At 43.3% G+C, this 12,773-nt stretch overlaps 1 protein-coding gene across 1 annotated transcript in view; it reads right to left on the bottom strand.

Moving 5' to 3' along the window:
* Nucleotides 1–12,773, bottom strand: part of LRRK1 (leucine rich repeat kinase 1) — a 79,206-nt gene that overhangs the window by 64,733 nt on the left and 1,700 nt on the right. Inside the window, exon 2 of the mRNA XM_082060556.1 lies at nucleotides 10,720–10,935. Coding sequence (XP_081916682.1) covers nucleotides 10,720–10,786 — 67 coding nt within the window. The 5' untranslated portion in view covers nucleotides 10,787–10,935. The remainder of the gene's footprint in view (nucleotides 1–10,719; nucleotides 10,936–12,773) is intronic.

The raw sequence follows: 12,773 nt of genomic DNA, 5'->3' as shown, positions 1-12,773 counted from the left end.
CTGTTTTTGTGAAGGCACCATCATCCCTGGTAGACACTGTCCTCATCTTCGGGCAGAGACGGAACGGGACAGGGCTGACCTCTGCCAAGAACAAGACAAAGACCCCAGAACCCTCCTATACTGTCCTCTTCAGGGTGCAAAGGATCAGCAAAGACCACAGAGAATAATGATAGTGCTAATTTCCATCCCCAAAGGAAAGAGAATGAAGGAACCAGAAAGCTCCTAATGGCCAGAGAGCCCATTGCCATATTTAAAATACAAATGACTCAGCGTTAAGTTAAAGTTTCTATTTTTGTTATTTGGCCTCAGTGATTCGGTTCCAATCCTACAGCTCGAATCATTCAGAAATATGCTTTTGCATGCAGGGCCAGCTACGCCACTCTCGCTTTCCAAATTTTAAATTGGAAGATATACATCGAGTGCACAGAAGTATGACTATGTTTTTGGATTTTCTTCGTGTTCATTTCCAGGCATGGCTGGAAAGAGAAGATTATTAAATGATGAAAGGTTTCTCTAGTGAGACCATTCCTGTCCAACTGAATCAAATATTATAGCCATGAAACCAAACCAAGACTGGATTTCATTTGAAACTTCGTAAAATAAAACTTCATGGCTAACTTTGGTTTCTTTTGAAACTTTTCCTTTTCCCTAATGTTCAAGGCTTTCATAAGAAGGGCAAAACTTCCATATATCACTGTTTCTTTTTTTCAAAGAAATAATTTGCTCAACATTCTTCTTAAAAAAGGCTATTAATTATTGACAATGGGGAAGCACCAAGTTATGACCAGCCCCCTCTTGCTACATCCTCTTTAGGCACATATTTAAAGCTGGCTTAGAAGGAAGCAACTGCTTTTAGCCCCAGCTACATCTGGAAGAGTTCAGGGAGAGACCCTCCATGTGCGTGCAAGGGGAGGACGGGCCCAAGGTCTCTGCCCAGGTCCATTCTGAGTCTTGAGTCCTCTACTGGTTCCACCAAAGACACATCCAGTGATTCCACAGCTTTTCTGAGTTGACAAGAGCAACTCCTAGGTTTAAGTTTCCCTTTAATAACACATGTAAACACCCTCCTAAATGGAAAACCCATTTAGGACTCTCCAACCCAACTGCTGGTCAAAAAGCAAAGCATGGAAGCAGCCAACATCTGTTTGTCCAGCCCCTGGAGCAAGCTGATGAAAGAGGCAGGATGAAGTTCAGAGCTGCTCCATCAGGTCCCCTTGGGCCACAGCAGAAAGCCCACACCTCCATCCCTCCATCACACAGCAGAGGCCCTGGGCATCTTCCGCCACCTGCATGGCAACCAGTGTCCCTCCTTCCTTCCCCACGGAGCACAGATGTCTCATACAGAACCTGTATGTATGAAGATTTCAGAATGGCTGGCCAGAGAGGAGGAAAAAAGGGCAAAAAAAAAAAAATTAAAAAGGCAAAATACTTTGCATTACTCCAGTTTATCATGTTCAAGGAAGATAAGAAGAATCTGGAAGAGGTGGAAAAGACAAATCAAAGAAATGGACAGTCTAATACAAGACTACACATGAAAAGAGCTTGGCTTGTTGAGCCTGGAAAAGCGAAGGCTGAATGGGGATGGGAGTACTGTCTAGAAACACATCTGGAGGGACACACCAGGGAAGGCAAACAGCTATTTATGTACAGAGTATGAACACATTTTGGCTGCCAATTACAAGAAAGTTCAAAATGTTGGAGAAATGAGGCTTTGGAACAGTGTTCTAGAAAAAGCAGAAGCAACAGACACCCCAACTCACTTAAAACAGGCCTTCCATATGGTTTAGGAGTGTGACACCAGGACACTGCCCCACACATTCCTTCCAGTCCTACAGCCTCCATTCCCATTTTACACACATGTAAAAGTTAACCCAGCTACCAGGCACCATCAGCCATAACACACGAGATGATAATGGCTTCACAGGTTACTTTGAGGGACATTCGTAGAAACAGAGAGTCTCTTTTATTAAACAAACTGATAGATCTAGGAAAAAGCAGACATCAACAGGAAGAAGCCTTTCAAGAGACTTGAGGGGAAAAACACCCCACGCAGCAAAATCCAAGCTTAGTACACGTTAGACACAGTTCAGTGTGTTTCTTTAACTGTGTCTGGTAGTCTAATAAAATACTGTACTCTTTGCTATCCTCACTTCTCATTTATCACCAAGACAACAACTCTAGATTAGTTTAAGTAAAAGTGTTGCATGCAGAGGAAAAGAAAATGCAATCAAGGTATTGGATATGGTTAGCATCAAGAGACTTGAATGGGCAATTTGGCAAGAGCAGAGCCAAGGGAAGTGCAGAGCTGGGAAGAGCATCAGAGGAAAGAGATGAATGAGATAGTCTGCAAAAGGAAAAAAACCTACAAAACAGTGGAGAATGTGAGGCTCCGCTCCAGCTTCTGCTGAACTCAATGTGAGCACTTCCACCAGCTTCCATGCAAGTAGAAGCAGATCCTCCGAGATGCCGGTTTCCAGGACAGAATATCTCAGCGGGAAGATTACCTTAACAGCTGTGTCTGGAGCAGGAGAGAAAACCTGATGAAAAGACCTCTGCTGTTGGCCAAGACGGTGCTGGTCCTGGATCAGGCTGTGTAGTGATGTGCTGCCAAAGCTTTAATGGTGGCTACCAAAAAAAATTAAACCTTCCCTCACTTGTGACAAAACCTACAAGTGGCAGAAGTGCCTGAATTTGCAGAGAGGGGGAATGGGGAGGTAATTCCTTTTTGTCTTCCTGATATCTGGGAATATCGGCATTCATTTCAGTGGAGGGAGGACAAGCAATCTGCTGTGTTCTAACGAAGGTATATGCTGTGAACTCACTGCAGCCCACAGCACTTTTAGAGGGTGCCTCCAAGGTAGACAGAAAAATTAAGCAAGGCACATTTCATCCCCTTTTCACTGACCTCAATGAACTCTGATCCACTGCATCTGAGAACCTGGTCCAACCCATGCAAATGACTTTGATGGCTTTTATTCCTGCCATCCTGTGAAAGGTCTGAGGTGCAAAACATTGGAGAATTGTGACCATGATTACAAGCCTGGTTGAGGAGCTAGACTATTTTTGTTACTCAAGTTACATCTGAGATCTGAAAAGGCATCTTGTCCATTAGTGTTATGATTTAAAAAAATAAATAAATAAATAAAATAAAAATAAAAAGAGTTCCTGTTTGATGCAAAAATAAAAGCATTTTCAAAGGCTCTTTGATGTGCAAGACAGAAAGACATGCAGGCAGATTCTGGAGGAGGCCTGAGCTTCAGCAATTACCAGCACTCTTTGAATCTTACTCCCCAGACAGAATTTTTATGTGAAGTAGATAATCACACTGCAGAGTGTATCAGCTCTGAACCTTGTGGCTTTACTATTAAGTAGCAATAACCTCTAGTTAAAACACTCCTTAACCAAGATGGGAATAAAACAAATAACCCCCATACCAACTAACTGCAGGTAAAGCAATTCCAAAGACATATATGTTTTTAAAAGATTTTGTTTTGAGCTCTTCTTGGGTAGCCATGCCAGTTTTCCGAGCGATATTCTGATCATTAAAACAAGTGGTGATGTAATTTCCACAGCGACCACAAACATACCAAGAATATTTGAGCTAAATTTATCCAGTCTTCTTGTTTGAATCACTGCTTTGGTTCGTTATTTTTCCACGATTTTCAACTACGCACAGAAAAGGAGTTGTGGACAGCCCAGGACTGAGTTTTTCCCAGCAGTATACAAACTACCAACCTTTATGCTTGGGAGGCACATATTGACTATTAGAAATGAAATTCAACTGTTACTCCAGCTCCCAACCCCAGGGCCCTGCTCCTTTCACGCTTTGCCTTCCTTCCACCCTTCCTGCAACAGACTGACCCTTTCCCTCACCCTCAGATGACACAACATGGGGCTTGTCTTTGCAACTGAGAACTTCCTGAAGCTCACCACAGATCTGCTGCCCCCCCCTGAACAGAGAGGGAGAGCCAAAAAACTGAGGACTTGCACCAGATTTCCCACTGTTCCATGCAGCTCTGTGGCAGAGCCCAAGTCCTACCAGTCTGGAGCAACACATCCCACCTACACAAGTACCCATGTTGGGAGAGCTCAGGTGAAGGAAGACTGTCTAGTGCCTTCACCAGCAGGTATGTATGTCTCTGCAAAAAATAATTCAACTACAAAGACATCACTGCGTTTCTCCCTCTCTTCCAACATGCACATGGTAGCCAATCATCACAGCAGCACAGAATCATTTTGGTTGGAAAAGACCTTTAAGGTCATCAAGTCCAACCGTTAACCCACCCCTGGCACTACCCCATGTCCCTGAGAACCTCATCTCCATGTCTGTTCAACCCCTCCAGGGACGGTGACTCCACCACTGCCCTGGGCAGCCTGTTCCAATGCCCGACAGCCCTTTGGGGAAGAAATTGTTCCCAAGATCCAACCTCAGCCTCCCCTGGCGCAACTTGAGGTCATTTTCCCTTGTCTTATCACTTGTTACTTGGGAGAAGAGACCAACATCCTCCATGCTACAAGGGGCTGGGTATTTGCAAAACCTGCAGCGTAACACCCAAGATTTTGCTACATCAATCTGCTATTATTCAATGAGAATCTTTTTAAACCGTCATATTTTAACATGGTCTGAATACGTCCTTGCTAACTCTGTTTCAGATTCAGGATCAGACTCACTGAGTTTGCCTGCATGTAGCTGCACATGATTTAAGGGCAGCTCGTTATTCCTCAAAACACACTTTTTTTCTTTTTAAACCAGAAATTACTGGCCCCCCGTGCCCCCCTGACTGCAGGAGGGCTTTCTGAATGTTGAGGGCCTTCCCTAATTCTTTCAAACTTCTAAAGTCAGTCCTCCCTTTAAGTGAGAGCAAGGCACAAATTCAAAGCATGGACATACTCCTGTTGTGAAACTATCAGCACTTTACATAAAAGGGCTGCTGCTGTGGTGATATATAACGCAAATAAGCAATGGCTGACCCACTAATGAACACACAGACTTGGATTAAGGAAAGGAATTAAATATCAGCCTAATGATGTAAAATCTGAAATGGAACCTATTAAGGGACAGGCTTCACCTATACAGCAGACTGGGAGCTAAATGGTACAAAATCTATCCCCCACACCCTCATCTGCAATGCAAACGTTTCCCCCCAGTTAGCCGCCTTCTGCCAAGCAGAACCCTGGCAGCCCCTGTATCGATCAGAGAAATGAAAAACAAACAAGCCACAGACTTAATGCTGTCAGGATCCCTGAAGATTTGATTCCGAGCCTGTTAAGTCAGCGTAGAGACTTTAATGGGTTTTGGATGAGGCCCCCATAGGCTTTGGAAAAGATAAAAAAAAATAAACTCATAGCACTTTCTCTAATGCAAGTATAAAATCTCCTACAAGATCACTGACACAACAATAAATCAATTACAGGCCTGGTAAAGACTGAGTTGGTGTGAGCACTATCAATTGCTTTTTCCCACTGAAACGGAGGACAACAATTCTGATTAATGACCGCAGCATCAATCCACACCTGAGAGCTACCTTATAATTACACATTAGTAACATCGTTAAGGAGTCCCTGTGTACAGGTTCTATGGGCCAAGAACTTTTGTTACTATCTTATAACCTTATCTTTGTTTTTCTCTAGGCTTCTTGACAGAGCTGTCACACGTTACATTTTAATGTATTAACCCACCAATACGTTTAAACTGGAAGGTAGAAAAATAAAGCTGTATAGCGGCAAATAATGCCAGATACAGCACAGATAATGATCAATGTTTTATTACTGTCTGTAAATCAAACTGCCCCACAGGTTGGACTCTGCTCAATTAGCTTCCCAAGCTCTGCACCACACCGCTGGCACTCCCAGCAGCTCTGCCCTCCTTCTTCCAGAGTACACTGGCTCCGATGGTATTATCAGGAAAAAAACTGGTCCTGCCACTACTAAGACATAAATGCTCCTTCATATTCCCTTAACTCTCGAGCGGCACAGCATTCACAAGCCAAATTACCACTTTACACATGCACTAGAACACATTTTCAAAGACAAATTGTTCTTCCAGATGCCTCTGTTTCAAAATACACAGGACATCTCCTAAGGGTGTGTCTGAGGAATATTGCTTAGTATCCAGACTCTGAAAATCAGTTCAGAGTGTCTGAAATCAGGCACCTATTTGTAAATGCCCCAGCATACATTGCCCTTTTTGGAAATACAGGCTCAGTTCAGTGCGATGGTTCAACATGCAGCTGTGCTACAGTCTGCCCAGAAGAGCCGGCTTAACCACATGTATTTCTCTGCAGACCAGCCTTCCGCGTTAGCTTTTGGCCCCATGTGAGATTGCACCACTTCTGTATGAAGTGTGTATTTAAATATGTTTAAAAATACAAGCCTATTACCGCTTTACTAGTGGTACTTCCTATTCCTGCCTTGCATTTTCTACTTCTTCTTCTGCAGGGCATTATGCAGTAAGACTAACTCACGTCAGACACCTGTTTTCTTTTTTGCCCCTTTTTTTTTTTCCTTGTAGGAATACTTTCAATTTGCTGTTTGGACTCAAATTAACTCACAGTTTAACAAGCAGGAAGAAAACCAGAAAATCTTCAAGGCTCATTTAGTCTCAATTATACAGAAGTTCAAGCAACCAACACACTTTGCAGGTCTCTGGTGCTCTGTGCGCTCGGATCACCTCCCAGATGGCCTCCTTGTCACAGCAGGCTCAGGGTAACATTACTGCACGGTAACACGTGGATGGAAAAAGCAGGACAGAGGGTGCAAGTACTTTTTCCCTGTTACACAGACGGGGCTAAGTCAACTCAGCTGTTGGCCCTGGCCCCGTGTGCACAGCTGATGTAAAGATTTTAAGGTTTAAATGGTGATTTCATGAGGAACAAAGTGATATCAGTGGTGCCGCCAATGCCGATTTTCCCTTCCTTCTTTATTCAGCAGGAAAGATTTATAAGCAAAGATATTCACACAACCAAATGCAAGTTCCTGCCCTTCACATTTAAGGCAACAAAATCAACTGGGCAGAACTATGAGGAAACTACAGCAAAGATCTTATCTGGAGGCCACGTACATGCACACCCCAGAGCAGGTGAACTCTGCTTGCTTTTACTGCTGTAAAGTCAGGCTCTTCCTGTAGACTTTTATTTTTTAAGTGGATTTCACACAGCCAGACTGACAGCCTGGAAGGCTCAGGTTACCCAGGAAGTACAAAACAGAGAGAAATGCCAAAGTTTCCATCCCTCCATCCCATCACCTCCTCAAATCGCTGTCCTACAACAAAGGCCTTGGGCACATTTGCAGATGTCCCATCCTCATGCAAACACTGGATGCACAAAGCAATGCCCCAGGAGAATAAGCCGTTTCATTTGCTATTAGCTAACCCCAAGCTGTCACCACACAACCCATTGTGAAACTTTCCATATAAAATTACACTATCTCCTGAGCAGTCTCTCTTGTTAAAATGACTCTCTAACTCTTCCAGTTAAACTTTTGAACTTGCGCTGGAGGCTTTTCTGCAGTTCAGGAAGCGGCAGTGCAGGCTGCAGCTTTCCCTCTGAGTCAGTATTGAGCTGGGCCACGGCCCAGGCAGGGTTGTGAAGGTCATTACCACCATGGGGAACCTCTTTCCGATCAAATACAAAGCCTTGCGAGCTGCAGGACCAGCGCAGCACTTCTGAAGCACAGCTTTAAGCCTCTGGTCCACTGCAAATGCCAACTTGGGTCATTATATTCTTGTTACTTGTTTGCTGCCCCATTTTAATATTTAGATCCCTTTCCCAGACATATTGCATGTGTCTATCTGTGTGTGCCTGGACAGTGGAAAGTCACCAGCTTACAACAGATTTGCCTAAAAAACAGTTGTGAAGGTTCACTTAGTTAATAACTGTAAAGCTACTATAAAATTTCAAACAACTATCTCTGGCATCATTGTCCTTAATTATGCAATGTTATATACAACATAACACCTCTTTTCAATGCTCATTTCTAGATTTAGCAGGAGAGAAGAGACACCCTCTGGTGTGTTTGAAGGATAATCCAATTCCACCTCCGAGACACACACAAGTGGTATATGAACGCTCTGCGACTTTGAATAAAAATCTCAATAAGAGAGTAATAAGCTCCTTAACAGAAGTATCCTTACATTTCAGAAGACAATGCTTGCTTCCTTACATCTTTGCTGAACTGCCTCCTAGGAACTCATACGAGAATTAAATCCTAGCTGTAAAATTTCATAAGATTCAAAGAAATCAAGCAGCCCATGGAAAGGAGATGAATCTCTATTCTGTTCTACACATTCATACAGTGATATCTTTGGGCTTCCACTGTATTTCCTATGAGATTAATATTATGTCACTTCTGTATTATGTAGAGCTTTTTAACTAAATAAAAAAAAAAAAACCAAACCCATGCTTCATGAGAGACTGCAGCCGCCCCCATATCTCTCTTTGCTTGCTTTTAATTAGGACAAGATGAACGAAATCTAGGAGAGGGGAAGCAGGGCTTGAGGAAGCAAGGGAGGTGCTGACTGCACCCGAAATGGAGCGTTACTCTGCACTCCAGTGACAAATCCTCTCTGTGGACCAGTGGGTGGTCACCAGCATCATGAAGTCAAGCCCAGCACCGTCCCTGGAGGGCAGATAAGGTCCAGTTCTGAAACACAGCTTGGCTGCTCAAAGGGTCACTGGGCATCCTGCTGGGGTCCAGGCAAGATCTCTGCCGCAGCCAAGAGGAACAGCAGACACGAACAGTAAGGTGAGCCCTTCCATCATGTTACATTTGCTATCTAGAGTCACTGATGCTGCAAACCTACTCTCCGCATGAAGACCTGGAAAAATGTACAGCTGTCAGGAAAAAGCCCTGAAAATCTTAAGATTTAAAGACTCTGAGCTTTGTGAGCACTAATGAGATCACCGGCATTAAAGAAATTATCTGTGCTCTCACTCCACTTCCCAGTGGTTCCCGTTGAATGGAAGCAGGAGGCTACATCTTGATTGTTAATAAATGCGTGTAAACAATAGGTTCAGATGTGGAGGCTGAATGAGTCACTGCGTTCCTGTGCTCAAGATGTGTAATAGGATTCAAATGCAGAACAAGGACCGGCTAACTTAGGGAGTGGACCAGCTAGCTAATGACAATTATTCTTGACAGGACTCAAACAATCCCAAAATAAAAATGAGTTTAAACATGTACAATATGCTTATAAAAAGCAAATCCACCAGGGCAGTACTGGATCTGAAGCTCTCCTAGGATGCCTTTGCCAGTCTTCCAACACTGCTTATCAAATAAAATAACCCAGACATGTAAGTATAGAAGAGATATACCAGTGAGATTTGTATGCTTCCAGTTAACCAGTCTAACTGAATATATTTACATAAAGTTCTCAGAAGAAAAACTGAACTCACAATGTAGAAAACATACCTTTTTTATTTTTCTCTTCATTATTCACTCATAAACTAATTTATTTACTGCATCTTTAAACAATGATAAAAACTTGTCAAATCACTATTGCAGAACAAAAATTTAACAATTCTTAACACTTGCAAATCATTAGTGCAGATTAAAATTCTTCTCATGGTTTATAGCTTAGTATTCAACTGGAGATAATTTCTTCCAGAGAGAAACTCAGAGGACAGAATGTAAGAATTCAAAGAATATTCAATAACCAAATGCTCCTCATTATTCTAGAAAAATACAAAGCCAATTAATAAAAGCAAAAACAAACAGAAAAATCAGTACTACAGAAAAAGCAGAATACGTACGGAGAAAGGAAAGAGTCCCCAGAGCTCCCTGTGATGCTGGTGAGAAATGTCTTCAAACAAGATAAGGCGGCCTCTGAATAAACTACCAGGTTTTGCTTCATAGTTGCTGATAAAATCCAAAATAAGGCTGCAAACACATTAGCTTCTACTGAAGCCTGCTTACTCACTACAAAGCGTCAAACACACCTTCATCCCACACTTAAAACGCAGATGCTGCCTCTTAATGAACTGCGTGTTGCAAGGGGGGAATACCGTTATACAATAACCAGAGAGCTATTTCTTGATGCAGAAACATAACTGGGGGTTGACTCAGAAAAATGTAGCAGCGCCTAGAAGCTGAGGGTTTCAGCGTTAAAATTCATCCAAAAATAATTCGGCTGTTCAGAAAAAAATTTAACAGGAAGCAACCTGAAGTATACATCCCTTCTAAAAGGGAAATTTCCACTTATGGATTTATTGCATTACATAAACACAGACCTCCTAATCCAGCCCAACAATAAATCACTGCAAGCCACTGAATCAAAGCTGACAGTAAAACTAGGGCAAGTTAATATCTGATCAGCCTGAGAAACGATGCTCTGATTGTAGCAGCTTTCATACCCTGAATACACACTGTATGAGTGGCTGGGAACACATTTGCATCCACATACTGAAACAGCACAGATCTTGAAAAACATATTTAGGAACTAGTGAGATGTGATACATATACTGACTAATTCCGTGGGCTTTTGGAGAAAATTGGTCTTCAGACAAATGCTATTCTTATCACCTGAGTAGTTCAACATCATTTTCCTTGGAAGCAAAATTACTTGTTCTATACTGTAGATTTTCAAAGATTAGGGCTCAAATCACTGAAAGTTCTTTAATATATTTAAATATCACTGAAACTCAGCAACAGCTGGCCACTGAGTTCTCTTAAAACCTTTTGCTCCCAATCTGAACAAGAAAGAAAATAAATCATCCTATTTACCATTTTGTGGATCCATGTTGCTCTCTCTGCAAACAGTGGATTCCTCAGTTCCCACACACCAGTACATTCTGGGTCACGGTTGTGAAGATCCAAAGGACAAACTTTCTGCAGCACTGAAAATTGAATAGCGTTGTCAAAGCTGAATGATCTCCGTCAAGCAAACACAGGAGCTGAGTGACTGCTGGTAAGCACCATCCTGAAGAAACATCTTTTACCCTGTTTAAAAATAAACAGTAAACCAAATTAATCATTCTAGTATAGAAATTGAAAGATGCTTATTGCTCTGCACTCTAACACAACTGTCAAATATTATTTTGCAGAAAGCCACTCACCATCCTATGCAAATATAAATACAATTATTTTCATAATAGCTTTGTTAAGAGCATAACATGAATTAGCAGAGAATACTAATAATGTCTCCACTATAGAAAAGATAATGTTCCCAGTTTTTCTCCACCAAAGCTGCTGAGTCTTTGGGGAGAGGGTGGGGGGGGTGGGCAGGGGTCACAGCTGCAGTTTCAGGTTCTCCACAAGCCGATGTAAAGGCAGAGCATTGAAATCATGCAGTCCAGTTAGAAAAATCCTAAATGCAACCACAAAACCTTTCCCATCCACAAAGATGACTGTGACTCTTGCAAGACTCCACTGTGAGAAACTGAAAAATACTGACGCGGTTACCGAGACAATCCTCTGTAGGAAAGAAAAGAGGGCTACAAGAAACACAGCAGCTCCTGTCCCCTTTCCCCAGTCCTTTTACAGAACTCTGCCACCCAAGAAGCATCAGGCTTCTTCAAACACGTTCAGGGAGGCAAATCAGGCCCTTAGGAGCTCTTAAAGGTTGGCTTGTTCTGAGCTGCCTTGCGTAACAGCCAGCAGAAAACTGCACAGCTCAGTCTCCCAGGGCATTTCCAACTCCTTACCTCTTCAAAGCTGCACACCTGTAATCTCTCTTTCAATGTATCTTCCACAGAGGTTAAAACTAGGGGTGAATTTGCAGCATGTGCCCAACCAGCACTCCTTCATTTTCTGCTTTCAGTTTCAGTCACTGAATGCCTCTGAGATGTAACATGGTACCCCTCACCTTTGACTCTTTATTAATAAAGTTTTCTCATGTCTGGTGCATGATGCTGAAGTTGTGATTGCAGCCTCTAGTTCAGCAAAGCATGGAACCCACCTCCCACTTCTGCCAGCAAGACCCAAGAATATCCCTAACTCTCCCCAAGCAGATTTCACTTCCTGAGTTGGGAATCAAAGGCCAAGGAGAGTATAAAAATATACTGATCCATCTCCTCCTCCCTCATTATGTACGGATTTAATCACCAACTGACAGTGTTAAAAATCACTGCATGCTACATCACTTGTTTCTAGGCAAATATTTGAGTTTTAGGTGCACTTACAGCAAAACTCAGTTTCTGATGACCCCTCATTTGCAGTGCCTGGCAGCAGGAACCAAAACTCATACCCCAAGCGTTGCGCACACCCCCGCACCCTGCAATCTGGGTGCTGCCACAGACTGTGGTTTGGTTCTTCAGTGTTTTCAGAGGTGGGAAAAATAATTTGGGTGCCATATGGCAAATAGTGACACAGACTGAGTGACCTGGGCCAGGGCACATGCAAGCATGTCCACACACACCCCACAGCCAGACACCTCCTTTGCCACAGGATGGCTACGACTCCAGATGGATGCAGATGCCTGAGCTGCCGAGCATCAACTCCTCCCTCATCTCCCGGGTCAGGCTCTGGCAGCTCTCACATCCCAAGGCAGCACCAGTCAGGGACATGGAAGAGGTTGAATTTGGCAGTTTTCACCCATACAAGGAGGGGAAGCCGTGGGCTGCTGCAGGAGGCTGAGATGGAGAGGTGGTACCTAAGCCTAGATCTGTCCCATGAACCAGTGAACTGGGCCACGCTGGTGTAGGACCGAATTCTGCCCTGGAACATGCCGAGTTCCCACCAGAGTGAGCTTGGCTCCTGGACTGAGCCTCCCTTCGCCACACTGGCAGGCACGGGATCCCACATCTCCACCACTTCGCAGGTACAGTACCCCACGTAGA

The sequence above is a fragment of the Streptopelia decaocto genome (assembly GCF_964273445.1).
Source record: "Streptopelia decaocto genome assembly, chromosome: 9".
NCBI classification, from domain to species: Eukaryota; Metazoa; Chordata; class Aves; order Columbiformes; family Columbidae; genus Streptopelia; species Streptopelia decaocto.
The sequence above is the reverse complement of the archived record's forward strand: the minus strand, read 5'-3'. Positions and strand labels throughout refer to the sequence as shown.